Genomic DNA, 27,977 nt, shown 5'->3' on the forward strand with positions numbered 1-27,977 from the left:
TTGGAGACAGAATTTTCTCAGATCACACTTACCAGGACCTAGTTCTACCAAGCCCAAGCACCAACTGGACCAAGCAAGAACCAAGAAGCTATTCCAGGCCTTAGTAAAGCAGCCTCCTCCATCAATGCATTTACTCTAGAGGTTATAAGGCATCACCCAAAAGCTGGTCCAAGATAAAAAGTTACCCAGTCGAGAAGGAAGAGAAACCCCTCTACTCTCATTGATGCATAAGTGAAAGAGGCATATGAAGCTGAAAAGCAGGCAAAAGGGAAGAAAAAACTGTTCAAAATAAGCGGCAATGTAACAAAATTTTAAAGTGCAAAAGAAGCAAAGCACAGGGAGGAAATAGAGGACAAATACAAAAAAATAAAAAATAAAACTCCAGATGACTCCTCATTGGAAGATTAGTCCCTGTGCCTCCAGGGAAACCATGGTTGCAGTGCATGATATGCAAAGGATGGGCACATTAAGAATGCACCCCTGGCAATTCAGTCTATGTATGCCAAAACTGCAACTGAGATGGAGACTGACTAGTGAGATCTCCTTTTGTTCCTGGACCAGTTTGGTTTGTAATGCTTGTTGCATAATATTTCATGATATTTCATATCCCAAGTGTAATATGAGTAAATTATTGTCATTTATTCACTTTCCATTAAGGAAATAAGAACAACAATTCTTTTGTCCTTATTTTATTGGATGCAAAATCCAGAGTGACATCTTACCCCACATAGTGTGACAACTTACCCTTTGGTGAGGCAACTTGTCACATGGTAACAATGTCGAATTGATTGCTTATAACTCTGTATTGACATAAGATATGAAAATGACATGAATACAAAATATATACCTGAAACTTTGCTCATTTATCAGGTACATATTATATATATATGATGTTTTGATTCCAAGATATAAATATGAGTGTAAAAAGTGTGACAACTAGCCCCGGTCTCCCTATTTATTATAAATCAAATATTAAGACTGTTGTCTATATGCGTTTTAAAATGTATCTTGATTAAACTAGTACTTCAATTTACATAAATTATTCTACTACAGTTTAACAAAACACTCCGGTTCACAAAGTTTTTTTCCCCTTATTTATTTTTCGATTAACGTTTCCTTCAAATGAAATATGCCCTGAAGAAGCAGCCATAACGTAACATTAAGCAACATCGGGACGTTGGGACGCACGGGACTGACGCACGCGGTATAAATCCTGATTTTCTGACGTCAGCGGCCTCTTCCCTGCCTATGCCCTCGTGAGGTGGGCAGTGCTAAATATCTTGTCTCTTTTCTCCACCAAGAGAATCCAAAACCATCCGTCAAAATGGTGAGTTTCTAACTCCTCTGCGAACTAATAACGGGCCATTGAGTATCTTACTTGTTCCCTGGAACAATATTTCTTCCATACATCAACATTTTAAGGATATCTTACAAACGTCTTGTTTGATTCGGTCTGTTCAAAATGGCACCCGTTTTGTAACCTGCTGTTAGCTTGAAAATACTTGTAGCGCTGCAATAAACAGTTTACCTGTTATCAAAACGTTATTGGTTTAATTTGTTGGATGTTTCCTGTTGCTATCATGCCAGTAATGGTTCATTCAGATGTCTGAAAAGGGCTTTAAATCTGCGGCACCGACGTGTTAACTTTTGGTGTCGGCTTTTTTAGCTAATGCTAACTCTTTTAGAAAAAAGATTTTGTAACTTCTGTGGTACCGAAGTAATCGTAACATTTGTATTGTGTTACTTATATTCGTATAAGGCAAGGTTGGACCCATTGCCCCAGACGAACTTTGTTGGTTTTGTGCTTTAAAAACTAATTTGCCGGTATTTTGGATCTGCTACGGTTAGCATTTAGCTCAAACTCAAAGTCCGTACACGTGGCCTAGAAAAGCCGACGTATTGTGCCGGCTGTCATCTGTTTGAAGGGCGTTTTCAGGCAATAATGTATAAAACTGCCAGTATCAACAAAAGTTTGTTGTGGTTGTTTACGAAAGTTCCAACTTTCATTAGTAGAAGCTGTTAGGCCGGTTTTTACACAAGACTTGGACAACAATAACGTCATCTATGATTATGGCGGAAACCTAACGCCCAGGGTGGAACTGCAGCACAATCAAATGTCAGCAACTGCTGAGATAAATCGTACTAAAGTTTATAAACGTTCTTTCAAATCTGTTATTAATAACGATCTGCAAGTATTCCTGCTTTAGGAATGGTCCTTTATCTGGTAATCCATTTTAAACCTCTATCATTTTACCATGATTTAAGTAAGGATTAATGGTAATACATTTTTTGTTACACTCGAATTTGAGTTCTTAGAAAATTTCTCAAGCTCTGAAAAAGGAATTACTCATTTTCGGTGCAGAATTTTCTAAATTTGATTGTTCTCCACAGGTGAACTTTACTGTAGACCAGATCCGTGCCATCATGGACAAAAAGGCCAACATCCGTAACATGTCCGTGATTGCGCATGTTGACCATGGAAAGTCTACGCTGACGGATTCACTGGTGTCCAAAGCTGGCATCATTGCCTCAGCCCGTGCTGGAGAGACACGTTTCACAGACACCCGAAAAGATGAGCAGGAACGCTGTATTACCATCAAGTCTACGTAAGTTTATAGTTATGATCAAAGGGACATTTTATTTGTTTAGGGACTACCAAGTATAGAAATCTTTTCTTTTATATATATATATATATATATTGGTTATTTTTTTCCTCACTGCCACTATACCCAATTTTTTCTAATTTGCAGAGCCATCTCCATGTACTACGAGCTGAGTGAAAATGACTTGGCTTTCATCAAGCAGAGCAGGGATGGTTCTGGTTTCTTGATCAATCTGATCGACTCACCTGGGCACGTCGACTTCTCCTCTGAGGTGACTGCTGCGCTCCGTGTTACTGATGGAGCACTTGTGGTTGTCGACTGCGTGTCCGGTAAGGGCCATTTCCCAAAATACACTTTTTGGAAACTTAAAAGTGTTTTAAAGGGTTATTCAAAGAATGCCAGCGAAACAAAACGGGTTTGACAGATGTTTGGTTTTCATATTGTAGCTAGAGGGAAGTATGAAGTATACATCAAGTCCTCTAAATATTCTGCAGCATTTTATCGGGACTTTTCTATTTCTCTGTTTACCCAAAACAACTGGTCTGAATCAGGTTTGCATAGGTAATCATTTTACACCAACTATGTTGAGCCCATCCAGGGATTTTCTTAACTAATGGTGCACCAATTCACATTTAGATGGGTTTGATGAATAATTCATGTGAATCCCATTTTTTTCCACATTTGTGTTAAATATATTAAGACTCAAGATTAAAGTGTTGCTCTATCTATTCCAGGTGTGTGCGTGCAGACTGAGACTGTGCTTCGCCAGGCCATCTGTGAGCGAATTAAGCCAGTCCTGATGATGAACAAGATGGACCGTGCCTTGCTGGAGTTGCAGCTAGAGCCTGAGGACCTTTACCAGACTTTCCAGCGTATTGTTGAGTCAGTCAATGTGATCATTTCCACCTATGGCGAGGATGAAAATGGACCAATGGGAAACATCATGGTAAGGATTTTTTTTATCATTTTGACAGAGAATTCTACTTCATTAATGTTACAATGACCATTCTAGACACATCAGTGTTTATGTAGCTCGGCATTAAAATGAAAACCCTTGTTTTCTTGGAACCTTCTAGGTTGATCCAGTCATCGGTACCGTTGGCTTTGGCTCTGGTCTCCATGGTTGGGCTTTCACCCTGAAGCAGTTTGCTGAGATGTACGCAGCCAAGTTTGCAGCTAAAGGCAACACCCAGATGACGGCACAGGAGCGTTGCAAGAAGGTGGAGGACATGATGAAAAAGCTGTGGGGTGACAGGTTGGTTTAATGGTGCTCTTATTCCCTGTTAGAAATGGATGGCTGGCTTTTACTAATAAAACCCTGTCCATTTCAGGTACTACGACACAGAGAATGGCAAGTTTGTCAAGTCTGCCGTTAGTGCTGATGGCAAAAAGTTCCCTCGCACCTTCTGTGCTCTGGTCCTGGACCCCATCTTTAAGGTAATCATACATATTTTAATGGAAACGCTTGTGAATAGGGTTGCCTTTATTTTTGTTCAAGATACAGCCACCTAATATTTATATATACCTGCAAGTGATGATCTACTTTATTCTTCACTTTGACCTGATAAATAGTGATGATTTATTTCAGCCTGAGCAGGTGCAGCATGCACCAATGGCTGTGACTTAAACATTTTGACTTGTTTAACACGAACAAATTCCTGTGCCTAGGTGTTTGATGCCATCATGAACTTCAAGAAAGATGAGGCTGCAAAGCTGATCCAGAAGATGGACATCAAGTTGGATGTTGAGGACAAGGACAAGGAAGGCAAGCCCCTCCTGAAGGCTGTGATGAGGCGCTGGTTGCCTGCTGGAGAGGCCCTCCTGCAGATGATCACCATCCACCTCCCATCTCCCGTCACTGCCCAGAAGTACCGTTGTGAGCTGCTCTATGAAGGGCCTGGAGATGATGAAGCTGCTATGGGTATAGCATAAAATTACTACTTTACATATTCATTATTGTTTCAAGTGTACCTAATGCTGTACAGCTACTTCATTTCTGTTTTTTGTTTTTTTGTCCTGTTCACTTTTGAATTTGTCACCCAGGTATCAAGAACTGTGACCCCAAGGCTCCACTCATGATGTACATCTCTAAGATGGTGCCCACCACCGACAAGGGTCGCTTCTATGCATTCGGTCGTGTTTTCTCTGGCAGCGTGTCCACTGGACTCAAGGTGCGCATCATGGGACCAAACTTTGTTCCAGGAAAAAAGGATGATCTCTACTTGAAACCTATTCAGAGGTTAGCATCACATGCTGTCATTATTCACCATTCAATAATGCATGAAAGCTTTTGTCTGAGTCATGCCTTTTTCCTCATTCTGTTAGGACCATTTTGATGATGGGCCGTTACGTCGAACCCATTGAAGATGTGCCTTGTGGTAACATCGTGGGTCTGGTTGGAGTGGACCAGTACCTCGTCAAGACCGGAACAATCACAACCTTTGAGCAGGCGCACAACATGAGAGTGATGAAGTTCAGTGTGAGTCCTGTTGTGAGAGTTGCTGTGGAGGCCAAGAACCCTGCAGACCTGCCGAAACTGGTGGAGGGTCTGAAGCGTCTGTCCAAGTCCGATCCTATGGTGCAGTGCATCATTGAGGAGTCTGGAGAGCACATTGTTGCTGGTGCTGGAGAGCTGCATCTGGAGATCTGTCTGAAGGATTTGGAGGAGGATCATGCTTGCATTCCAATCAAGGTAATAAAGGGGATTAAGACTCAAAGATTAAATCGTATCATGGCTCATTTCTGATACAAAAATGCTGAAATTATCCCGTCTTTTTAGAAATCTGATCCAGTGGTGTCCTACAGAGAAACTGTCAGCGCTGAATCCAGCGTGATGTGTTTGTCAAAGTCACCAAACAAGCACAACCGGCTGTTCATGAAGGCCCGTCCCTTTGAAGAGGGCCTGGCAGAAGACATCGAGAAGGGTGATGTTACCGCCCGCCAAGAGCTCAAGGCCCGTGCCCGTTACCTTGCTGACAAGTACGAATGGGATGTCGGTGAGGCCAGGAAGATCTGGTGTTTCGGACCCGACGGAAATGGCCCCAACCTCCTGGTGGATGTCACCAAGGGAGTGCAGTACCTTAATGAGATCAAGGACAGCGTGGTGGCTGGTTTCCAGTGGGCAGCCAAGGAGGTGAGGGCCAGTAGATGTTTTACTGTCAGAATATTCTGCAGCACCAGCAGATCAGTTCTACATTTGAAAAATGTTTTTCTCGAAGGGAGTCCTCTGTGAAGAGAACATGCGTGCAGTTCGCTTCGACATCCATGATGTGACCCTGCACACAGATGCAATTCACCGTGGAGGTGGTCAGATCATCCCCACAGCCCGCAGAGCCCTCTATGCCTGTGAGCTTACAGCAGACCCCAGAATGATGGAGCCAGTCTACCTGGTGGAGATCCAGGTGAGATCCACCAGAAAACTCTCTTATTTCTCTCTCTTCTTACACCTGCCAGTTTGAATGCTGTTCAGAACTTGGTATTAAATTTATATATTTCTTTAATTAAAGTGCCCTGAAACCGCAATGGGTGGAATCTACGGTGTGCTGACCCGTAGACGTGGTCATGTGTTCGAGGAGTCCAGGGTAATGGGAACACCTATGTATGTCATCAAGGCCTACCTGCCTGTCATGGAGTCATTCGGTAAGTTTCTGAGTACAGTTCAATAAAGTAAATATAAAGGTGATTTTTTTTTTTTTTTTTTTTTTTTTTTTTTTTTTTTTTTTTGCTGAGGTGGTAAAGTAATCTGGCATGTCAACAGAAAAACAAATTCTGAATATTTTTCTGGGTCCATGTGCCAAATGATGTCTTGCAGCACGTTTAAATTGAAACATTTTCTGTTTTTAGGCTTCACAGCTGACCTTCGTTCCAACACTGGTGGCCAGGCTTTCCCACAGTGTGTATTCGACCACTGGCAGGTCCTCCCTGGAAACCCAATGGAGCCCACAAGCAAGCCTGGTATTGTTGTTCTCGAGACACGCAAACGTAAGGGTCTCAAAGAAGGCGTCCCAGCATTGGACAACTACCTGGACAAATTGTAAGGGCTTGGACCCCCACCCACTCGGCTCTCGTTTCATTCCTCCAACCCACCAAATAAAGTATCTTGTGGGACCGAACTGTACAGAACAGTGAGCACCAATGTTTGCCAAAAGAAAACGACCATAATAAAGAAATGACCACAAAAATTGTAAACGATTAATAAAAGTAAATAAAAACTTGAACCTTTGTTTGCTTTCTTGTGGGTATGGGGTTTGGGTTTATTATGGTGATGAATGAAATATTGGAATGGCTTTTAAAAACTTAATGCCGGGGGTCCTCTGTTTAAGAAGATGTAATATAACAGTCCAAAGCTAGGGTGCCACTGGTTTTGACCTAATTTGCATCTGGGCTTTTATTTTCTAAAGTAATTTTAAGCAAATATACCTTGAACCTTACAAGGCACCTGTATAGATTTGAGCTCTTAGCATATGAATGACATCCTGTATAGTCTTAAAGCTTTGAATTCAGAATTGGTTTAAACACGATTAAGACAATTCAACTAAAACTGTTTTGCATATCAACTTTAAACGGTATGACTTGGTCAGATATATCTGATCATTTATGTAGCAAAGGATCAAATAGCTTCTGACTCAGAATGGGATGATTAAAAATGGGAAATATGCCAGGCTAGAGTTTAATTTTAGCTATGGAACATCTTAACCATGCTATAAACTTAACTGTTGGGTTTCATCTTATGCTTTGTATTTATCAATGCACTCATCAATTTGATACTAAACTTAAAATGGCCGACCTAATATAAAAGTTAGCTGATATTTATTTTCTAAGAAGTCTTTTCTCCACGGTTTCCTCATGCGTAATACTGCGTTAAACGAATGCTTATTAAACCTGCTTAATCATACACTGTGAGCCAATCGGAAACCTGATGCAGACGGAGGGGGTGGATCTTAGAACCAACCAGCCAATCATGAGTCTCAATATCAACCAATCGGGCAGCAATAACACTTCTCTTCCTGTTTGGCCGAGGGACGTATTATTGGGTAAAGAAATAAACGCTTATTCAAAAAGTATTGAGAAAAACTCGTTTAAAGAACATTTTCTTTATTTTCCGTTATTAGTCTTTATTTCACAAATCCAAATTATTTGTCTCCGTTGGAGAATTGTTGCTTTTAGCTTTTTGTTTTGTGTGAATTTCGCCCCCCCCGTTTGTGCGTGTGTGGCTCCGACCAGTTAACGTTAGCCATAACGAACTGTTAGCAGACAGGTTAGCTTTTAAAGAGCTCTTCCTGATTGGTAATTATTGATCTTTTTTTACGATTTCCTCCTTTATGTTATACATAATACTCGTTTTCCACAGAAGCACTTTGACTTGGTTCTTCTCTCTTATTGCAAAGATAGAAAGATGATGGGGGGAATTAAACAAGAGCAGAGTGATGCATCCCATCAGCCCAAAGCTTCACACCCAGTGGACCAACAAGAGGAGGTAGGTGCTGCTGCTGCAGAGAGAGGAAAAAATAAACACACACAACAGCAGATATGGACCCATACAGAAACTATTACAAATATCATGGTGTTAGCTATTCCTGTGGTTGTTGAAGCAATAGAGACCTAGTTCTTCATGTCCTGTTGGTTTGTTAGCTAATCTTTATTTTTCTTGCCTATTTGGACATACTTCCTATTAAGATACACTCTGGTATAAAGGTAGTATAAATAATACATAAAACACTGACTTTTTTTGTTTGTTTACTTCTGAAATGTTCCAAACAATATAAATTCATAAATGCAGGTTTAAGCTGATTTGAAGTAGTAAATGCCTGAAATTACATTAAGGTATACCAGATCAGATTGATTACTGAGGTCAGATCACATGATCAGGAAATCATTATTCAGCTTTTCGAATGAACCTTTGACATTTGTTTTGGTCCTGCTCTAGTCAGAATAAACACCTAAAAAATAAAAAAAATAAAAATATATATATATATGATCGGAAGGAGATTCAAACAGCTTAGCAGGCTGGTAAAGGTTTAAAATCCTTTATTGTCCCCACAAACAAGCTCCATAATGCACATAAATAAAGTAACTTGCTGCAAACCTGTGAGAGAGTTCTGATCCTGATCATGTTTAGGTGATTAAAATTAAAAAATTTCTTCTTCCCTCATTCCCGTCCCTCTGTATTGTCATGGGATCAGGTCTTTACCATAGTATCCTTCAATCCCAACATTTATCAGAGGATTCCTGAGGAAAATCTGTGACAATATATGTTAAAAAACAAGCTATTAAAATCCTCCAAGATTCGACAGGAACTAAGAACTGGAAAGCACTGGGCCAAATTTAAATGCATAATCTTGATATTATTTACAAGCTAAATTTCTTCCTCATTGAGGAAACATATTTGTACATTTTGTTTAAGGAGTAAACAAGCTCTTTTCTAGTAGTTTCAGAGCAATTAGAATTCATTATTAGAGGGGAAATAAACCTCAGGTTAGATAACAGTCTGTGAATATTATAAGAACTAAATGTTTTTATGCAGATACTTTTAATATATTATTGTGATTTGTTTTTTTTCATGATTGTCCTATCAAAATTATTGTGGCGGAACAAATCAATTAAACAATGCATGTAGATTAAAATAAATCTTTTGTTGTTGTTCTGTAGGTCCAAATTTTAAAACAAAGGCGTTTTTTTTATTTTTTCTCTGCAGCCAAAGAAGCGAGGTTGGCCAAAAGGAAAGAAAAGAAAGAAGGTTCTCCCTAATGGTCCGAAGGCTCCAGTAACAGGATATGTTCGCTTCCTGAATGAACGACGAGAAGTTATGAGAGCCCGATACCCGGATTTACCTTTTCCAGAAATCACAAAGAGACTCGGAGCCGAGTGGACACGATTAGCCCAAAACGACAAACAGGTTAATGTTTTTGATATATATATTTTTTTTACTTTAAACTATACATTAAAGGTATAGAGGATGATCTTTTATTTATGGGTGGATCATCTAAATAAGTGGTCCTCCTAATTGTCAATCATTCTGGTGATATGTTTATGTAAGACCATCCCATCTGCTTGCCCTGTTAGCTATCTTTTTCTGTGCATGCGCACAATCAGGCATATAACTGTGGTGAGCTACGGTTTCAGATGGTCATTGAAGCTCACCTTTCCCACCACGGTTCTTTGAAAATGGCAGAGGGTCGTAAGAGAAAAAGTGTCTGAGAACAAAAGGAAGGCCTCAGAAGAGGCAGATATATCCCAGAATGCTTTGCATGGAGAGCTCTCCTCGCTAAGATTTATGGGATTTGCTGTCACAGCAGTGACTATTAACAAAGATGGTGCAGGCACCGTGCGGTGGAGGAGGAATTACATGACCAACGGTGCAAAAAGCAGTGATCCTGTGGAATGGTCAGTTAAGTGGGTTTGCTATAGAGTCCACCATATAGTCCCCGCTGTATGTGGACACTGTAAGCTTGTATGAGCTATGAGAACAGCACATTTTAAACGCTCTAGCATGAGCATGTTTTTTAAGTGGGTAGGGGGCTTTTTTAAAGAATCCTCCACAATACCTTTAATAGATATACAAAAAAATAATAAATTCCATGAGAGCAGTTTAATTGCTTTTTATTATAACAGCTCAACATTGTGTGATTATTGACAGCGCTATCTTGATGAGGCGGAGCGAGAGAAGGTGCAATATGCTCAAGAACTGAAGGAGTATCAACAGACTGAGGCGTACCACATCACCAGTGCCAAGATACATGACAAGAAGATTAAAAAGGGTAAAGCTGACCTCTTATACATGAAGTCTAGTAATGTTGATTTGTGCCATGGAGAAAAAAAAGCATCTACAGTTTTAATTTCTTGTTTCAGAAGACAGTCTGCCGGTTGTTGTCAGTACAAGTTCAGGATTGTCTTTAATGAAGGTAGGCGACCTTACAAGGTTTATTTTATTTATTTCTTACATCAAAATCTAAGTTATTCTGTTTTTTTTTTATGTCTGTTTTAGGCTCCCGAGCTCTCAAGCAGATTTGACATTCCTATTTTCACCGAAGAGTTCCTCGATCAGAATAAAGGTAACAGACACTCAAACAATATAACTGTCCAATGAAGAAACTGTTGAATTTAGAAAAATACCATCTAATTCTTAAAATGCATAAAAGTTAAGGGTTTGTCCTGCCGAAACTTAAGTCTTCTTTTTTTTTTTTTAGCTCGAGAGGCCGAGTTGCGCCGACTTCGGAAGGCAAACATTGAGTTTGAAGAGCAGAACGCTATGCTGCAGCGCCACATCAATGACATGAACAGCGCTAAAGAACGTCTGGAGGCTGAATTGGGGCAGGATGAAAAGCGTACCCAGGCTCTTCACTCACATCTGCTGGCCATTAAACACACGCTGGTCAGCAGCCTGTCCACAGTCCCTCTGCCAGGTCAGAAGCTGTATGTCAGCCACATGGGGAGGAGATGATGGACATTTTGGATAGACGTATTTTTTTTATTTTCAGTTTAAACAAACCTCCAAAGTTGTGTTATGTCTTATTTAGGGATGGGGATCGTTAATATTTATTGATATTGATACCTTTATCGATACTCCTTATCGATCCGAGTCTTTATCGATACCACTATCGATACTTTTCTGTTATTTGGTGGAAAGACGATGCAACAATATTTTTTAACAGAACTGGTATTGCTTTTATTGCTTAACAAGTGAGCATAACAAAAACGTTTCTAGCCTTCAATAAACATGGCTAATGTAATAGGCCACTTTGAAATGACATAAAACTAACTAGAATATATTTTCACAATTGTTGGTTAATGTATTGTCTACTGTCACTTTTCATCATGTTTTTAGGAAAATATTTAACAAATAAATAATTGTATTTTAAACTAAATGTAATTTTTAATAAATGTTGGCATCAGTAGTTTAATTATATATTCTAAAATAATTAGAGCAATATACAACTGTATTACTCATGTTTCTCGCTAAAAACTCAATTTCCCGTTTTCTTTACGTTACACTTGAACGCATCATGATAACCTAATTGTCGTTTTACTGAGCCAATCTGAACACATCATCACGCAGCACGTCTGAAACTTTATTTACTTTTCAAGCTAACTAGCTTGTATACTGCCGATTACAACACGGATTTCACAATTACTATTTTTAACTGACCGGACAAGCTACAAAGTCTGTGTGCGCGCTTACCAGTGGTACTCTGAGTGGATGATGAAGACGGGCCCGGCTGTGGTGCGGGGGCAGGAGGAGGAGGAGGAGGAGTCTTTTCCGTTCAGCCATTCTCAAGTCGCGAGCAAAGTTAAGTGCCAGACTTGTTTTACTTTAAATATCTGTTTGCTTACAATTTCATTCCAAAACATTGGTGGACATGCTGCAGTGATCGGATTGATTAGATTTAAATGCTGTGACGCGACTCGAGGGACACACAATTATGTTACAGGACCTCCGGGAGAAAAAAAAAACCGACCAGACTCGATAGTGGTATCGATAAGCCCAAACGTTATTGATTTTCGGGTTTTGAAAAAAGTGGAACCGGGTCCTTGATGGAACCGGGTTTCGATCCCCATCCCTAGTCTTATTAGAGTTTAAAATATGTTTAAACAAAATGTTTATTTGGTATTTTGATGCCTCAACAGGTACAGGGGAGACAGCATCTCTTGGTAATCTTGACTCATACCTGAGTCGACTCAGTGGGGTCCTGGATGGAAATCCTCAGAAACACCGCGCTCTCCTCAGCCAACTTCATGAGGTCTTTTCTCATCTGGACAGGTAAAGATTACTTCATAGTTTGATGCAGTAGAAATATAAAAAATGGAAATTTGTGCTTTACTAAACATCTTTTATAATCCAGTTTATCTTTGTGTTTCCCTTTAGGAAGACTTTTATGTCTAACCAACTTAAGTCAGAACATTAAAAAAGCAAAAACATTTGCTAGAATCTTAAATATTGTATCTTTAATAAGCAGATTAATTTCTTAGTCTTTTATGTTTGCATTGTAGTAATTTCATTTTATATATGTAAAAAAAAAAAAACAACAACAATAAAAACGACATACAAATGGCTGTTAGGTGGTTTCCATCAAACTCCTGTTTAATATTTGAGAATCCAAACCTTCTATAGTTGGGTTTCCTGGCATGTAGTTTGAAAACAGAACAGAAAGAAATTCATTCCTACATCACTTTTTATGCCGCAGATAATATCTCTAGTTTTCTGTCATATTTTCATCTCTGTTCCTTGTCAGCAAGAAATTATGAGGAGTGTCGGATGGCCATGCAGCTGTGCCTCATCTGGACAAACGACTGTTCGAATCAACAGAAAATTTGGGTGTGATAACATCTGCAAAGGAACTTGTTCAAATTCTTATGAAAAACACATATGGTCCATGTCAACTTGTCTGTTGTTTATAGATACATGTATTCTGTATGACATGTGCTTCTGAACATGTTTAATCTGAATGTGAATCAGAGGAAGCATGTAGGTATTTTGACCAAGTCTATTCTTTTTTTGTACCACACTAACTGGACAAAAAAAACGATGACTCTAATTGTGTTTTTTACATTGTTTATAGCAGTTGTTCACAGGTTGGTTGCAGATTCAATACAGTATGTATATAAGTATTTGTATCCTGCTCTGGATGCATTGCTCATGGAGAAACGGCAGCAGGGCTAAATTGTAAATGCTGGGGTATGAAATTGTGGATTTTCAACATTGTCAGGTTGTAGGACGAATATGCTGTTTCTAATGTCGTCATAACATATGTTTATGCATTGTTTTTGTATTTTGTTTTTAAGATGTCCATTAAATCATTGTTTTCATGTCAGTATAGACATGCTTAAAATGTACAGACAAAACTTGAATCACATTTCTGAACAACTTCTACCACAGAGTTGAAATGTCATTTTGGTGGCATGAGAAAACCTGTCTTGTAATTTCCATGATCACAAGCAGGTGGAGCTGTTGATCGTTTTATGGGATTTCTTTTATTGTCTCTGCTTCTGCTCTGCTTGCTGTGGGGGTTTAAAGACGGGTTGCTTGACAAGGTTCAAGACTTTAACTTTTAGACTCAGAATAAACGGGTATGTTTTCCAATAAATACAAATTCAACAAAGCATCATTTAATGTGTTCTTTGAAAGTTTTGTATGAAATGTTTACCAGCAAAAATTTAAACTCAAGGTTTAATGCCAAGAAAAAGTAAACATTTATGTTCTATCGAATAAGTTTTTACAGAACTAAAAAGAAGTCGGAGCTCAGACCTCCACCAAGCAGCTCATTTCCTTTTCTCCTTTTGTGAAGGACTACTTAAAAAGTTTCTATAATCCTGAGGACCCATTTGGGGTTGTCACATATAGAGCAAATATCTGCCAAGTTTTGTTTTAATTGTAGTTGCATTATTAAATGACTTCTGGTTTACCTGGAAACATTATTAGCACCTGAGGTGTAAATATATGCACCCCCTCCAAGCTTACCAAGGGGCCTATTGACTTCTGTGGCTATTGCTTTGCTTAACCACACAGAATTAGGACACCCATGCCTTATCTGGTCAGTTTAGGGTGTCCCTGGATGATCTTGCATCAAAATTCCTCAAGAAAAATCTGTGGACTTCTTAGAACAGAGGTTGGTTAAATGTGATTACATCACATTCAGGAGCTCATTATATCAGATCAGAGCGCTCCAAATACAAATGTAAGTCACAAATGTAATTATTGCTATTAATATTATTTTATTTATTAATAAATTTTTATTATGTATTACAATTTTTACAATTTATTTTTATTATTTAATTATTACAATTTTTATTATTTATTTTGTTATTATTGTTAGTTTTTTTATTACTATTAAAACCTTTTGAAGAGTAATGAAACAAGCCCCGCACCATGGCCACGCGCCTTGACGTCACTGCTGTCCGCGCAGCTGGTGGTGCTGAAGCTGAACAAGATGGCTGTTAGCTGGGGATTGGAGAGCTGAGAGAGAGCGGGGAGGGGTGGAAAGAGGCGGCGAAACACGCCACAAAAAGAGAAAAGGGACAGGGCGTTCTCCGTCTGAGCGAAGGGAAGTGTCTACCGTCTGTTTTTATTTTTTTATTTTCATTTATGTGTTTTTTTTTTACTAGCTGTCACGAAGCCAGCCGGGCAACGTTGCCGCTACTGAACAGCGACGCCTGGTTTCACCCACCTCCAGCCCAGCTGCTCTCCATCCCTGGGCTGGGCTTTGCAAAGATCATCTCTACCAATTAGGGAACTAGTGAAGTAGCTGGACCCTGGAATAAAGCAGCTCATAAGAAATGTCATTGTTGTGCGTTGGAGGTAAGGAGCGTCTAACAGTATAATGTCTTGGCATGATGTTCTGTCAGTTTCCTCCACCAGCTGGTCTGAACATTTAAAATAGCTCAAGAGAACACGTTAGTGAATGCTGTGTAGAAAGTTAAAAATGCAATATACATGTTCTTGGTGTGAAAAGAGTGCAGATACAGTTCTAAATTCTGAATTTCTTTAATGCATCTGCTTATTTTACCACACTTCCCCCAAAGAAAGTGTCTAAAGACTCTTCTGTAGGATATTACAGAACCTGGCACTGCTCCTACTGGATCGATATTACAGATTAGTCCAGTGGTGTCCTGGCGACCTCTGTCAAACAAATATACTTAATCAAGATGTAAACTTCACTTAGCTCAGTGCTGTATAAACTGTTTTTGCTGCTTTTCCTACAACTTTTATGTTATTTGCTGTAATTCTCTGGTGATAGCCTATATCAAAACAGAGTTTAGATCTGAAAGGAGATGCAATCTTTTAAGGGTGTGGATTTAAAGAGAGCCAGTTGGAGCCTTATGGACATCAAGTTGATAAAGTCCTTTTATTTTATCAAGAGCTGAATAGGTTTATTTTAAATTGGTCTAAGAAAACATAGCAGTGTAAAACAGACACATAAAACTAATGCAAGTGTACTCAATGTCTAACACTTTTTGGACCATGGACAGATACATACATAAATGATTAAAGAAGCTGCTGACAGCAATTTACTTTTTATTCAGGAAGCCATTTTGATTTGCACTCATTAACATTGAACTTATTTGAGGAGAAACATGAAGATCCTCTTTATTTATGTAACTTGAGTCCTTCAGGTTATTAATCTAATGCTTTTTAGGGTTGATTGGTTGTTGATGCGTTGGTGATGATCGATTCAGATGATGAAAGGGGAATGATCAAACATGTTTTACAGGAATCTATCCATGCCTTTTCTTTCAAACTCTTTCTGCTTTGTGTTATGATGAAAAGGAGACTTCTAAAGACCTCAACGAGACTGATCTGTACAGTATGTTGATATACTTTTAGAAGATTAAACTATATTGATAGCAGTAATGGGTAATTCCTCCATATCACTGAATGTTCCCACTTCTAAATATTTTAAATCCAACTGGTACTTGGTCTAATGACAGAATGGAAGCAGATTGGGATGACAATGACTCTTTTACACAATGGTTGGTGACATCAGACCCTCAGCAGAGGTCAGTGGATGATGAGGCTCGTGGTTGGAAGAGGTCAGCAGCTTCCTAAAGAGTCAGTAGCTACAGACCTTTCAAATTTAATGAAGAATTCAGATTAATTTAAGAACAGGGTTTCATGAAATGGGTTTTCCATGGATGAGCTGCATCCAGAGCGTGGTAATTTGTCCTCTTGAACAATTGGTTGTAACTCTGTCTCACCATCCAGTGGCTAATAGGAGTTTGTAGGTTGTGGTGAAGAGAGAGCTGAGCCAACAGGTAACGCTCTCGATTTACTGGTCGATCAATGTTCCTACCCTCATCCATGGTCGTGAGTTTTGAGTTATGACCGAAAGAACGAGATCCTGGATACAAGAGGCCAAAATTAGTTTTCTATGTATTGTGTCTGGGCTCTCCCTTAGAGATAGGGTGAGGAGCTCGTCATCCGAGGAGGACTCATAGTAGAGCCGCTGCTCCTCCACATCGAGAGGAGCCAGTTAAGGTGGCTCAGGCATCTGGTAAGGATGCCTCCTGGACGCCTCCCTGGTGAGGTGTTCTAGGCACGTCCCACCAGGAGGAGGCCCAGGGGGAGACCCAGGACACGCTGGAGGGACTATGTTTCTCAGCTGGCCTGGTGCACTTTGGGATTCCCCCGGAGGAGCTGGGGGAGTGGCTGGGGAGAGGGACGTCTGGGCCTCCCTACTGAAGATGCTACCCCCATGACCCGACCCTGGATTAACAGAAGAGGGAGGGAGAGAGGGATTTTACTAGTTGCCAGGAGAAAGATACTTGTGTAGGTTTGGTGTTGAGGTTGATATGAAACAGGGCTTTTCTCGAGTAAGACAGTAATCTTAAAATATAATTCACATTATTTAAAAAAAAAAAAAGATCCAAGGGGTTATTTATCAATAGCAAGGGGCTAATTGAAACCATTTTAAAACAGGGCATATGCAGAGCCCTGCCCCTTCCTTATTGACCCTGGTTAAAGCACAGGTAGAACTGCGTTATGATGGCGTTAACTTCTCCTTCCTTAGATATTTTGTTATAAACCTTCCTAGCATAAACAGCATACTCCATTTTATGAGGCAAAGCCTGACTAAAAAGTGAATGCTGACAACAACAACAAAAAAAGCTGGGATAATCAACTAACCAGACAATAGTCATGTCAAACATTTGCCTTGACCTAATGAAAATATTAATCTAACTCAGTAATAGCCACTGAGCAAGAAGGATATCTGTTGAATCCAAATAGTGGAGGCAATTTTGTGCAAATCTCTCCAATCAAAAGTTTAAAAACCTTTATTCAGGCATGAGGGGACAGCGTCACATCCTTCAAGTACAGAATAACATGTATTTTCTTTGCCACCCACTTGTAGAAATTACTGAATTATTCTTATTACAATAAGAATAAGCAACAATTTGCTTATGTTCATTATGAATGTTTGCCAAACTTTCAAGCCTCTGTACTAGATGCTGTATCCTTCAATGACTGTACATTATTATTTACAGTTACCTTTCATCTTTTTTTTTTTTTTTTTTTTTTTTTTTTTTACACATTTCGGTCACAATTAACTTCTCTTTCAAAGCTACTCTTTTTTTGTATGTTTATTTTCAAATTACACCCATCAGTTGTTGCTGAATGAGCTCTGGTGTTATTTGTGCTCCAATGTCTTCCACAGTACTAAAGATTATTGTATGCATTTTCCCAGTACTTTATTCAGACCTGTTGGAAGGCCATCTGCTATGTTTACATTGATAAAATATTGTTTAATGTTTGCTGTAGGGATAAGGATAAAGATAAGCCTTTGCTTCAGTGGTCTTGTATTATTTTCTACTCAGAGTAATTTACCCTCTCCATGTCTCATGTTGTCAGAAGTAATCTGCAAAATAATAAACTGTGTCACTGGGGCTGAGTAAGCATATTTAAATCTGCCAGCCACTCTGATCGTGACACCCAGCTGCAAGATTGCAAAATACACACCAGAAAATCACAAAGTAGAAGCATAAAATCAGTGCTATATTCTATTTATTGCATCTATTTATTAATAAGTACATTTCATTTAAATTAATATTGATTTTTTTTTGATAAGGCTTGATAAAATCATAAAAAGTGGAAATAAAAATAATTATAGTGAGGCACCATCAAATCCATATTCATCCATCCATCCATTTTCTTTACACGCTTGTCCCAAGTGGGGTCGAATCCATATTATCCCAGGATATTCATTTTGGGACATTACAGGACATTATATCCCATATTTTGTTTTCCTTATATAATATTGTTTAATTCATGTAAAACATTTTGAATTTCCTCTTTACTAAACTGTGCTATACAAATAAATTGCTAAACTATTCTATGGATCCAATCGGATATTAAGAGCAACCTCACTGATGTATTAAAAACATATACAAAAAGATTTCATGTTAGTTTAATTACGTATACATGTATACAAATATAAATGAATAAAGCTTTCTTAGCGATCTATAGAGAAACTGCACAACATCTCTTTCTTTTACCAAGCTACTACCATAATTCTAGTTGTACATTTGGCTGTTTTTTTATGCAAAGTGATCGTTTATTTATTCCATTGTTTCTTGCCATAGAGCTTTCTTTCAAACAATGTTGTCTTGACACACAGTTTAAGTTTGGGCCATTCCAGGGGCCTTATTTCTGATTTTACAACTGATTTTTATGTGTGTTTGGGGACTTTGACCTGTTGGAGCATCCAGCTGTGTCCAAGTTTAAACATCAAACCCCAGTTATACCGTTAGAATGTAAGAAAAATATTCTGTTTCAATCAGAAGAAAAGCACAAAGAAAGCAAAATTTAGTTCCAGATCCTCTGAAGTTGTTTGTTGCACAATCCTTCCAACTTCTGAAAAAAGAAATTCTGAATGCATCAGAAGCATGAAATTGTCTCTTCACTGTAATTATTTCTAAGAATAAAGATATGAATATACATAGATTGTAGAATATACATGATTTATTTCCAACTAATTCAAATTTTGTGAGATGGATTCCTGTCAATTATCCAGATGCATATCAACAGAATAAACAACACTTCCTTTTTTTTTTGTGTGCCATAAATGCAGCAGTGTTGGTTCAGTCTCATGCCTGACAGCATATAGTCCTCCCCTTCTACGCAAACACACACACACCCTTTTTTTCTCTTTCCAGCACCCCTCTCCCCAGCCCTGTCACACTAGGGTGGTTATTTTTAGAGTTGGGGATGCAGCTCACTCTGACTGCATCCGGCGGCTCCACAGAGAGATTAATAGAGCACAAGCAAAAGAGATAGAAAGGGAGCGCACGTGCACACTCGCCACATGGTAGGGGAGGCTTGTGGGAGTCAGTGATGGAGTGAGAGGGAAAAGGGCGATGACTGGATGAGGACAGGACGCTGTGCGTGAGGGTTGCCAAGTGAGACGCTAAGGTGGATCTGTCAGTGCTCACATGTTGATAAAATGTGAATTGACTGGATTGATTCCACCTCACCCTGCGGATAGGAATGCTTTTCCAGCAGGTAAATATCTGGAGGAGGATTTTCCTTTGGAGTAGTCTGTGAAACACATGCTCCACTAAACCACCACCTAAATCGTGATTCAGGGCCCATGGTTAAGACAGAGATAGGCGTTATCCCGGAGGTTTTCTGTGGAAAATGCTATTTTAAGAAACCTGTCGCACCACGGTGATTATCATTCTCATTTTCACTGACAGGGAAAATTACTCAGAATGTGTTGCTTTGTCATCACCTCTTTCCAAGTTCAATTTGCTTTTTTCTTTACAAGACAAAATTGATTTATATTCATTTACTACCATCACAGACAGTTGTGTATAATACATGATTCATCTAAAACTGTAATATTATTTTTCAGATCTAGAATAAAATAAGATGCTGGCCAAATTATAGCTGACTATTTAACCTCTCTGCTTTTCAGATGTGATAGAGTTCCTTTAACTTGGCTGGTTTTCTTGCATAGACTCCTCTTTTTAGGTGTAGTCTGCACACTTACAATAGGGTTGAGTTCCAGCAATTTCAGAAATCTACGTTTAGCCTGCTTTGTTCCAAAATTAGTTCCCATGTGTTTACTATGGGGAATTTTTAACAATCTGATGCAATTTATTCTACTCATGAAAGCATTTTTTGGGATGTTATGGAAATCATAAACCACTAAGGCTCAATTCTAACAGCTTTATGGTCCTAAGTAAATTTTGTTTAGTATTTAGTAAATGAGATGCTGCTAATGAGGAAAGAAATGCTTGTTCAAATGTAATCCAGTTTCACCTTGACTGTAGCTAGTCAGTGTCTGTGAATAAGCCAAATGGTATCTAATAAATAATTATATAGTCAGACGTGATAAAGAGTGAGCTATTAGTCCATGGTGGATAAAATGATATACTGAGGAGTGAAGAGGATCCTTTTTGATTGTTTCACAAGAAATACACAAGAAAATCTAACTTATGAACCAAAGTCGTTTTTTTTCAGTCACTGAAGCTGTTTGCTGTGTTATACATAAAACACAGTAGCTATAAATATGAGAACAGAGATTTTATCATATGTTTCATATAGTCTTTGGACAACTAAAGTTTAAATGTATAATAAAAAAGTCTCCTACAATACATGTAATATGAATAAAAACAGGCAATCAGCAGGGATTAAATATCAGCTCTCTGAATATTAATACTTCACTGCTGAACAGAAAGGGGTAAACATCAGTAGGGGTCAAAATTAAATGAATAATAAATACAGATTTGACATCACTGGTGTTTTAAAAGCCATGCTACCTCTGTAGGACTCTGTGAAAGAGGTTTGGCGGTCTGACATTGATAGTACCTTGTTGATTATCTCAGAGATAATAACGTTTTTTTTTTTTTGTCATGTCCTGTTAAAAAAAAATGGGGGATTGCAACTTAAAGAGGTAAGAAGCAAAAGAGGCTTTTCCCTCAACCTTTAACTTTTACCTGCGCAAACTGTTCCTCTAGCCTTCAATAAATGACTCAGAGACTCTGACATCTACTGAATGGGTTCAGTCTTTCATATTGAGATCCTGGCATTCTATGCATAGAGAACAGAGGAATCCCGGCCTGAGGACAGCAGACCACCCACCTTATATTTAAAATGCCAAACTGCTGTCAGTCACCAGCAAGCTCTGTGAGGCAAAGGCAATGGTTAAGATTGGTGCAAGACTCTTTTTATTTTGTGTGTGTGTGTGTGTTTTTTTTCTAAACTGTCCAGGCCTCTACAATATATTATAATTTTATGTAACAACTAACTATTTAATTATTGAAAATGTAGAAAATGTAGTGTGGACTAATATTCAACCCTCTTTACTTCTATACTCCTACATAAAGTCCAGTGCAACCAGTGTGTCACCTGTAGGTTATTTGATTTCACTGTAAAGGCAGCTGTTCTGTAAAGTCCTTAAATGCTTGTTAAACAACAAAAAAGCATCATGTTAAACCAGAGAACACAGCTGTCTGATCATGGATAGAACAGAATCCAAGCTTTAAAGATCCCACGTAGCACCATTCAAATCATCAACCAAAATGAAATGATTCGAACAGAAATATAACACAAACCAGAAATGCTGTTCGCTTAATATAACGTGGTGGCCAAACAGACTTTCAGCGGAACAGTCCCCCATGATTACCACAGTGAAGCATGGTTGTGGCAGCATCATGCTGAGGCAGCTGGTCAGTCTTAATAGAATGGGGTAGGCAGTTGTATACAGTACCAGTAAGCTGCTGTAAAGGAAAAATAAATAAAATCCCTGGATCATTGTTACAGACAATATCCATCGGGTCAGTCAAGGGTTGAGCTAGTTCTTTTTTTCATACTTGGCAAAAACTGTGCAAAGCTGGTGGAAACATACATCAGCTGTATTTGCTGTGAAAGATGGTTCTACAGTATTAACGTAAGGGATGAAATGCATGCATTGTTTAAATTTTGAAATCCATGTGCCAGTTTTTTGGCACATGGATTTGTGCCACTTGGTCTTAATCTTAAAAAATCTCTTGATGAAGTATATTCTTTGTTTGTTGTTACAAAGCGACAAAATATGGGTCATTTTAAAGCATTTTTCATACAAAATACTCTTATATTTCGTATAAAGCTTCTTTAAGATAATATGATAAAACAGACTAATGCTATGTTCTGTTTTTTGCTTTTTTATCATTTCGTTCACAGTAAAGAAAGGAAAGCTCGATGGACCCCAAGGTGAGTAATGACCGTTAAATACACAGCATTTATCGTTGAAGCTGATTGATAGGCTTGTACAGAAAGTATAATCAATTTAATTTCTTACAGAGAAATTTAACACTTACGTGACCCTCAAGGTGCAAAATGTTAAAAGCACAACCATCGCTGTGCGAGGCAGTCAACCCTGCTGGGAACAGGACTTCATGTTGTGAGTCCTTTTATTCCCCCTACATGTACAGTGTCTTACATTCAACACTCATTTCCTCATTCAATATGTCTTTTTGTCTGTCAATCTCCAAAAACACATATTTCATAAAGAGGTTTTCATTGATTCTATTATTCTTCAGAAAGGTTTTTCCCTCTGACTCATGACTCTGGCACTGCTTTACCATTCAAGGAGGAACACTTTAGTTGTTTCTTTAAAGAAAACATTTGACTCAAAGTTTTTTAATTATTAAAGATGTCTGTTAAAACAAAAACCTCTTGCTAAAATTTAAGAGATGCAGAGGAAGCTGAAGATTTTCAGTTTCATGTTGGAGCTTTATGTTTCTTACATTAGCTTCTTCAGTGTGTTGCTATGGGAAAAGTTGTTTTATTCTTGTTCTACATAGTCTCTGCTCTTATCAAACCTCGCAATAGCTTCGTTGACAATCAACTCCCCTTTATGCTGATTGATTTTTTTCGATAAAGAACATCTTTTTTTTTTTTTTTTTTTACAATTTACTCTTTCTGCTACACAGTGAGATAAACCGCCTGGATCTAGGCCTCACAGTGGAGGTGTGGAACAAAGGACTGATCTGGGACACCATGGTGGGAACTGTATGGATCCCCCTGCACAGCATACGACAGTCCAACGAGGTCCTTCTCCTGCTCTTTTTCTCGATTTTTTTCATTAGTAATAATGATTCAGGGATTATATCTGGGTTTAGATTAAAGAAAAATTATTGCTTTCAAAAGTTCCTACTATCAGTTTAATACTGTCATTCAGTATACCATTTTCTGCAGACAGAAGTTCTATTTTCTTCATTAGGTTGCACCTTAAATCTAAAAACAGTTACATTGTTGTTAATTGTCAATTGTTACATTTATAGATTCAAAAAAAAAAGTCAGGCAAAGCAGCGGACTTTTAGAGTCATCAAACTATCAATATGTGATAGGTAAACACTTCTGTGTTGTAAATATAAATGCTCTGTTTATTATTATAAACAGAGCATTTATATTATAAAAACACTGTACAGTATGGTATTTTTTTGTTTATTTTCTTAACTCTGTTACTTATTCTGTTACATTTATACACTTTCTAAGGTCCACATTGTGTGTTCACTTCTGCTATAACCTGTTGCTGCTGTAAGACCACAATTTCCCTATTGTGGGCCAACAAATGGATTTTCCATCTGTTCTAATTAAAAAGAAACAGGAAATATGAACTTTTTGGTTCTATTCTTCTGAGTTAGCATTTTACAATGATGCTCTTTTGTTTGACTTTCTTGTTCTATTTTGTGTTCTTCAGGAGGGTCCAGGCCAGTGGCTTACCCTGGACTCAAATGTGATCATGGCTGAGAACGAGATCTGTGGAACCAAAGACCCGACCTTTCACAGGCTGCTGCTAGACACTCGCTTTGAACTGCCATTAGGTTTGGTCTTCATCATATTTCTCTCTACGTTAAATGCATGTTTTTTTCTTTTTGGTGACTTTGTTTTTATTGTATATTCTTTTAAATTTAATCAAATGAAACTGCAGTTTTTACTGAATATATGTTCTATTTCTGGACAGGTAATATTATCCTTAGTAAAGATGTGGGGAGTGGAGGCCTAGTGGCAAAGTGCTGTTGTTCTGACAAGGCTTCATAGTCCAGTAAATGTTGAGCTAACATTTAGATTTAGGATGATAGAATTAAATAGTTTGCTGTTTTTTTAGCTGGAGTTTTTTATCCTTCACTTACCATCCTCCTCACTATACACCACAGCAAGATAAATCATTAGTCTATCATTATGCATAAATCAAATACATCATCATGTCCTTCTCCAAGCTTGTTTCTCACAGCTCCAAGGGTTTTAAAGTTGCTCTGGCTGCAGACGTGTTTAAGTTTAGGGGTCTCTTGTTTTTTTACTTGTACTGCTGAAAGTCAAGACACATCTGCCTCTGTTGAATGGGTTGTTCTCTCATCTGGAGCATTTTGAATTGTGGCTAAAAGGAATCCGGCTCATGTTACATTAATACATTGCAGAAAAACAGGAAGCCAGTAAAAGCTGTGAAAGTTTCTACCTGATCAATTTCTAAAGTTAAACATTCAAATAAGACTTATTTCAGTTTCAACACATTTGACACCAGAGAGTTGGTAAGAAATCAATCACTCATTGAGATTTAATTTATTTCCCTTCTGGATGCAATTTCAAAACTAAAAATATAGATTTTTTTTCTATTTTCAGTCTGACATTATGCAGCTGCAGTATTTAATGAATATATTTTATTTTGACAACCTTTATTTAAGATTTATGAGCATGGCAACAGGCTTTGTTAAAATTGTATTAAAGAATATTCACTCTCCTTTAATTGCTTTTAAGATATTTATCAGTTCATCCTACTTTGACCTTTTCAGGAAAAATACAGAATCCATCTTTGGTTAGGAACACTTATACAAACCTTTTCATTCACTCTGTGATAGACCTCCAGCTTCTTTAGAGCCTGCATTATCTCCAACATTTAAAGCCTGTAATATGACATGGAAACATGTATTATTTTCTTTAAATTGTAACTGGGCTAATTTATTTTTGTATTTCTGTAGACATTCCAGAGGAAGAGGCCAGATACTGGGCCAAGAAACTTGAACAACTCAATGCAATGAGAGATCAAGATGTAAGAATTTCTCCTTTTTTTGCACAAACTGTTAACTGAATTCCACGTGTCATTAACTTTTTAATTGACTATCCATAAAATGTAGTTTTCCAATCTTATTTAATGTTGTTTCTGTTTTGCGTCATAGCTCTAATAATGTTTCTGAACATTTTCCATTTCCGTAAAACAAGCAGATCTTCCAGAGTTAAGATCTCCCTGTGTTTCTAATATCTTAATGTTATTTCCCTAACATGCCTGTTTCCGCTGCTTCTTTTCTAACGTCAGTATGCCTACCAAGAAGAACAAGAGCAATCACTCCATGCCCCCTCCACTCAGTGCTGTAAGTTTCACCGCCTTCTTCTGCATCCCCCTCCCTCTGCGCCGTTGCCGCTGTGTCCGTTTCATGCGTCCTGTTTTCCACTCTTCCCACTCCCTCTGCTCTTTTTCCCTGACTCATTGAGAAGGCTATGCAGAAGGTAGACATAAAGCTATTAGATTCAACACCGGATAGAGTGACGAAAGCAAAGGAAGATGACGTGACTAATCATGAATGCATGCCTGCCTGAGCTCCAAAATGATTTTAAGAGGATGGAGGTGTGATGAAATCGAGTTGACATATGCTGCATGTCCAACACAGCCTTTCCCTGTCTATCACAGCATCCAGTGATGGTGACATAGGATGCAGATGGAGAGACATGTGCAGTAGAAGTCTACTTAATACGGCTCATCTACCTCTTTATGCAAACGTGGCTTGTGTCTGTGTAAATTATAATAGCATGTATGCGTTTTCTGCTTCCAGCTACTTGGAATCGTCAAGGACAGCTGCTTTTAAAAAGTCAGTTTTTATATAAGCTGGTAGAATAGCCTTGTTTCTTTTCTTTTTTTTTTGCTAACAAAGTTATGCACCCAGTCACCTCTTTCATAACTTCTAAGATAGCTGATTTACATTGAAAGATTATTATTCCTCAAGGCTACAGAACTTTACATGTTTGTGTGGATCTCTGCATGGTTATTTTAATTTAATGTGCTTGAATTATATCTGTAAGTCAATTCTAAAACATTTTCTCTCTGCACAGGTAATTGGAGTCTGTGGGGAGACCAGCAGAGTAAGTTCATGTCATGCACTTCTGCTAATGACTTGTGTAAGTGTATTTATTGTCCATATCTCAGTGAAATTATTTCCTTTTGCAGTTTTTCTCAGAGATCATAACTACCTGAAAATCTTTGCCCTGCTGGGAACTTTTTCTATATTCTAAAATTTTGAGTAAAGCATTAGATATATAAAAATTGATTTCTATCAAGAAACATGGCTTATGCACAGACAGATATTTGGAGATCGTAGTAACAGCTATAAAAAGATAAATAGAGACATATAGAATATGGTAACTGTTTCTATTTCAGCTTCTGTGCAATGCTTTATGCATTAAAGGTAAATCTGCATCTACATTAAGTAGCACTCAACATACAAAATCCCATGCAGATAAAACATGCACACAGTGAGGCGATAGATGTCTTACAAATATATATTTTTTTATTTATAAAAAGAACTACCGGTAGTACAAGTTTTTTTTTTTTATTCAATTGTGGTGGGATCATACAGGCTAATATATGTACATATTTGTGTGTTTATCCCTTGATATGGCTACTAGAAGCCCACAAAATTCAAAATTTAGATAAAAAGGGTTTTATTTTAAATTTTAAAGACAGTTTGTGAAAACATAATTGGAGAGATATTTTTATAAGATCATTGTCTGAAGTATTTTAAACTAATAAATCCTTGGTCATCCAGTGGGAACTTCTAATCTGGGGGAATGGTGGCCTATCATTTAGGGCATAGAGCTTGGAATCCTTAGGTTCTGAATTTGAGCCCCACTCCCACAGACTGCCACTCTGGCTCTCTGAGCAAGGCTCTTAACCCACAATTGCTCTCCGGTCGCTGCACAATGGCAGCCCACTGCCCCCAAAGGGGATGGGTTAAATGCAGAGGTAAAGTTTTCCAATGTTAGATCAATTTAGTTCAATTACTAATTATTATTATTTTTAATCTAAATTTATTTGAATCCCACTCAGTTACAGAAGGTTTTAATGGCTTTGTTTCTGAACGGCTTCCTATTTTCCCCTTATTAGCCTACATTGACTATTAATTATCATAATCTTTTAAAAACCTTTGCTTTCATTGATGTAATCTCTAATTAACAAAATTATTTCCAACATTTCTTTAAGTCTCACATCCCCTCGCTGTCTTGTCTGCTGTAAACAGATGAGGACCCAGACAGTGCTGTCGATGACAGGGACAGCGACTACCGTAGCGAGACCAGTAACAGCATCCCGCCTCCCTTCTACACCACCTCCCAGCCCAACGCTTCCATGCACCAGTACCCCATGCGGAATCAACACTGCAGACACTCCTACAGCGATGACATCCATGATCTGGACTACGATCTCAGAACCATGAGGTAACAGGCATGCTAAAAATGCTCTAAATTCAGCCGAATATATATTTCTGGAGTCTAATTGATGATGTGTGGGGGTGGTCATGTTTATTTTTTGTTTTAAGTTTGTTTGTTTTTTTCACAGCAGAAGAATGAAAAACCCCAAAAGATTTTTAAGTTATATAAGTTTAATCAACAAATCCCCTTGGACGTCTGAGACCACCCAGCTGATGTGGCCTTGTTTTGTTTGGATGTTGTACATGGTAACATCTCCCACTGTGCTCTCCTCCTCCAGACAACAACCCTCAGTATACAAGCATACTGAGACTCAGAGTTCTTGTATACAGGTCATGTATGAATGTCCACCTGCATCTTTTGTATGCATGTGTGGAAGCTTGAAACCCCATGTGATTTTTCTCCACAGAACAACAGAGAATTAA

The 27,977-nt window shown here is 38.3% G+C and overlaps 3 protein-coding genes and 1 non-coding gene across 19 annotated transcripts in view; all 4 read left to right on the forward strand.

The window, feature by feature from the left end:
- The first annotated feature begins 1,174 nt into the window (after positions 1–1,174).
- LOC119792543 (elongation factor 2-like) lies at positions 1,175–6,820 on the forward strand. Its single transcript, XM_038299215.1, has 13 exons — positions 1,175–1,327; positions 2,392–2,606; positions 2,751–2,932; positions 3,338–3,549; positions 3,680–3,858; positions 3,935–4,040; positions 4,272–4,524; positions 4,647–4,842; positions 4,929–5,295; positions 5,383–5,736; positions 5,822–6,004; positions 6,110–6,242; positions 6,447–6,820. The coding sequence occupies exons 1-13, from the start codon at positions 1,325–1,327 to the stop codon at positions 6,638–6,640; spliced, it is 2,577 nt and encodes an 858-aa protein (XP_038155143.1). The 5' UTR covers positions 1,175–1,324; the 3' UTR covers positions 6,641–6,820.
- Positions 4,131–4,198, forward strand: LOC119792565. The gene has a single exon (XR_005282001.1). It is a non-coding gene; the product is annotated as a small nucleolar RNA SNORD37 (small nucleolar RNA).
- Positions 6,821–7,613: 793 nt separating the features above from the next.
- Positions 7,614–13,703, forward strand: hmg20b (high mobility group 20B). 5 transcript variants are annotated; one of them, XM_038299264.1, is made up of 9 exons: positions 7,614–7,636; positions 7,995–8,079; positions 9,298–9,498; positions 10,240–10,360; positions 10,452–10,504; positions 10,588–10,654; positions 10,790–11,005; positions 12,228–12,360; positions 12,466–13,702. In XM_038299264.1, the coding sequence occupies exons 2-9, from the start codon at positions 7,999–8,001 to the stop codon at positions 12,503–12,505; spliced, it is 912 nt and encodes a 303-aa protein (XP_038155192.1). In that variant the 5' UTR covers positions 7,614–7,636; positions 7,995–7,998; the 3' UTR covers positions 12,506–13,702. The 5 variants fall into 5 exon arrangements, with proteins under 5 accessions (XP_038155192.1, XP_038155194.1, XP_038155190.1 ...); XM_038299266.1 differs by lacking the exon at positions 7,614–7,636 and adding an exon at positions 7,643–7,889 and having other exon boundaries at positions 7,991–8,079; positions 12,833–13,703; XM_038299262.1 differs by lacking the exon at positions 7,614–7,636 and adding an exon at positions 7,643–7,889 and having other exon boundaries at positions 7,991–8,079.
- An 805-nt stretch (positions 13,704–14,508) lies between these two features.
- Positions 14,509–27,977, forward strand: part of unc13a (unc-13 homolog A (C. elegans)) — an 84,520-nt gene continuing 71,051 nt past the window's right edge. For 7 of the 12 annotated variants that reach the window (XR_005281997.1, XM_038299223.1, XM_038299220.1 and 4 more), the window contains exons 1-9: positions 14,509–14,895; positions 22,258–22,287; positions 22,378–22,477; positions 23,010–23,127; positions 23,780–23,903; positions 25,056–25,126; positions 25,391–25,445; positions 26,182–26,247; positions 27,366–27,561. Coding sequence is in view for 8 of the 12 variants with exons in the window: in XM_038299223.1 (XP_038155151.1) it covers positions 14,874–14,895; positions 22,258–22,287; positions 22,378–22,477; positions 23,010–23,127; positions 23,780–23,903; positions 25,056–25,126; positions 25,391–25,445; positions 26,182–26,247; positions 27,366–27,561 (782 nt within the window). In the remaining 4 variants the exon portion in view is untranslated. The remainder of the gene's footprint in view (positions 14,896–22,257; positions 22,288–22,377; positions 22,478–23,009; positions 23,128–23,779; positions 23,904–25,055; positions 25,127–25,390; positions 25,446–26,181; positions 26,248–27,365; positions 27,562–27,977) is intronic. The other 5 variants (XR_005282000.1, XR_005281998.1, XR_005281999.1 and 2 more) reach the window with 1 other exon arrangement.

Source organism: Cyprinodon tularosa, unplaced genomic scaffold (genome assembly GCF_016077235.1).
Source record: "Cyprinodon tularosa strain WSP-4 unplaced genomic scaffold, ASM1607723v1 ctg420, whole genome shotgun sequence".
Taxonomy (NCBI): Eukaryota; Metazoa; Chordata; class Actinopteri; order Cyprinodontiformes; family Cyprinodontidae; genus Cyprinodon; species Cyprinodon tularosa.

Excerpts from the sequence above, each read along its gene's own strand:
- LOC119792543 (XM_038299215.1), top strand. Across the intron at positions 2,607-2,750 it reads TGTATTACCATCAAGTCTAC|AGCCATCTCCATGTACTACG; the intron begins GTAAGTTTATAG and ends TCTAATTTGCAG. Across the intron at positions 3,550-3,679 it reads GACCAATGGGAAACATCATG|GTTGATCCAGTCATCGGTAC; the intron begins GTAAGGATTTTT and ends GGAACCTTCTAG.
- hmg20b (XM_038299264.1), top strand. The coding sequence starts at position 7,999 with ATGATGGGGGGAATTAAACAAGAGCAGAGTGATGCATCCCATCAGCCC. Across the intron at positions 8,080-9,297 it reads CAGTGGACCAACAAGAGGAG|CCAAAGAAGCGAGGTTGGCC; the intron begins GTAGGTGCTGCT and ends TTTTCTCTGCAG. Across the intron at positions 10,505-10,587 it reads CAGGATTGTCTTTAATGAAG|GCTCCCGAGCTCTCAAGCAG; the intron begins GTAGGCGACCTT and ends TGTCTGTTTTAG.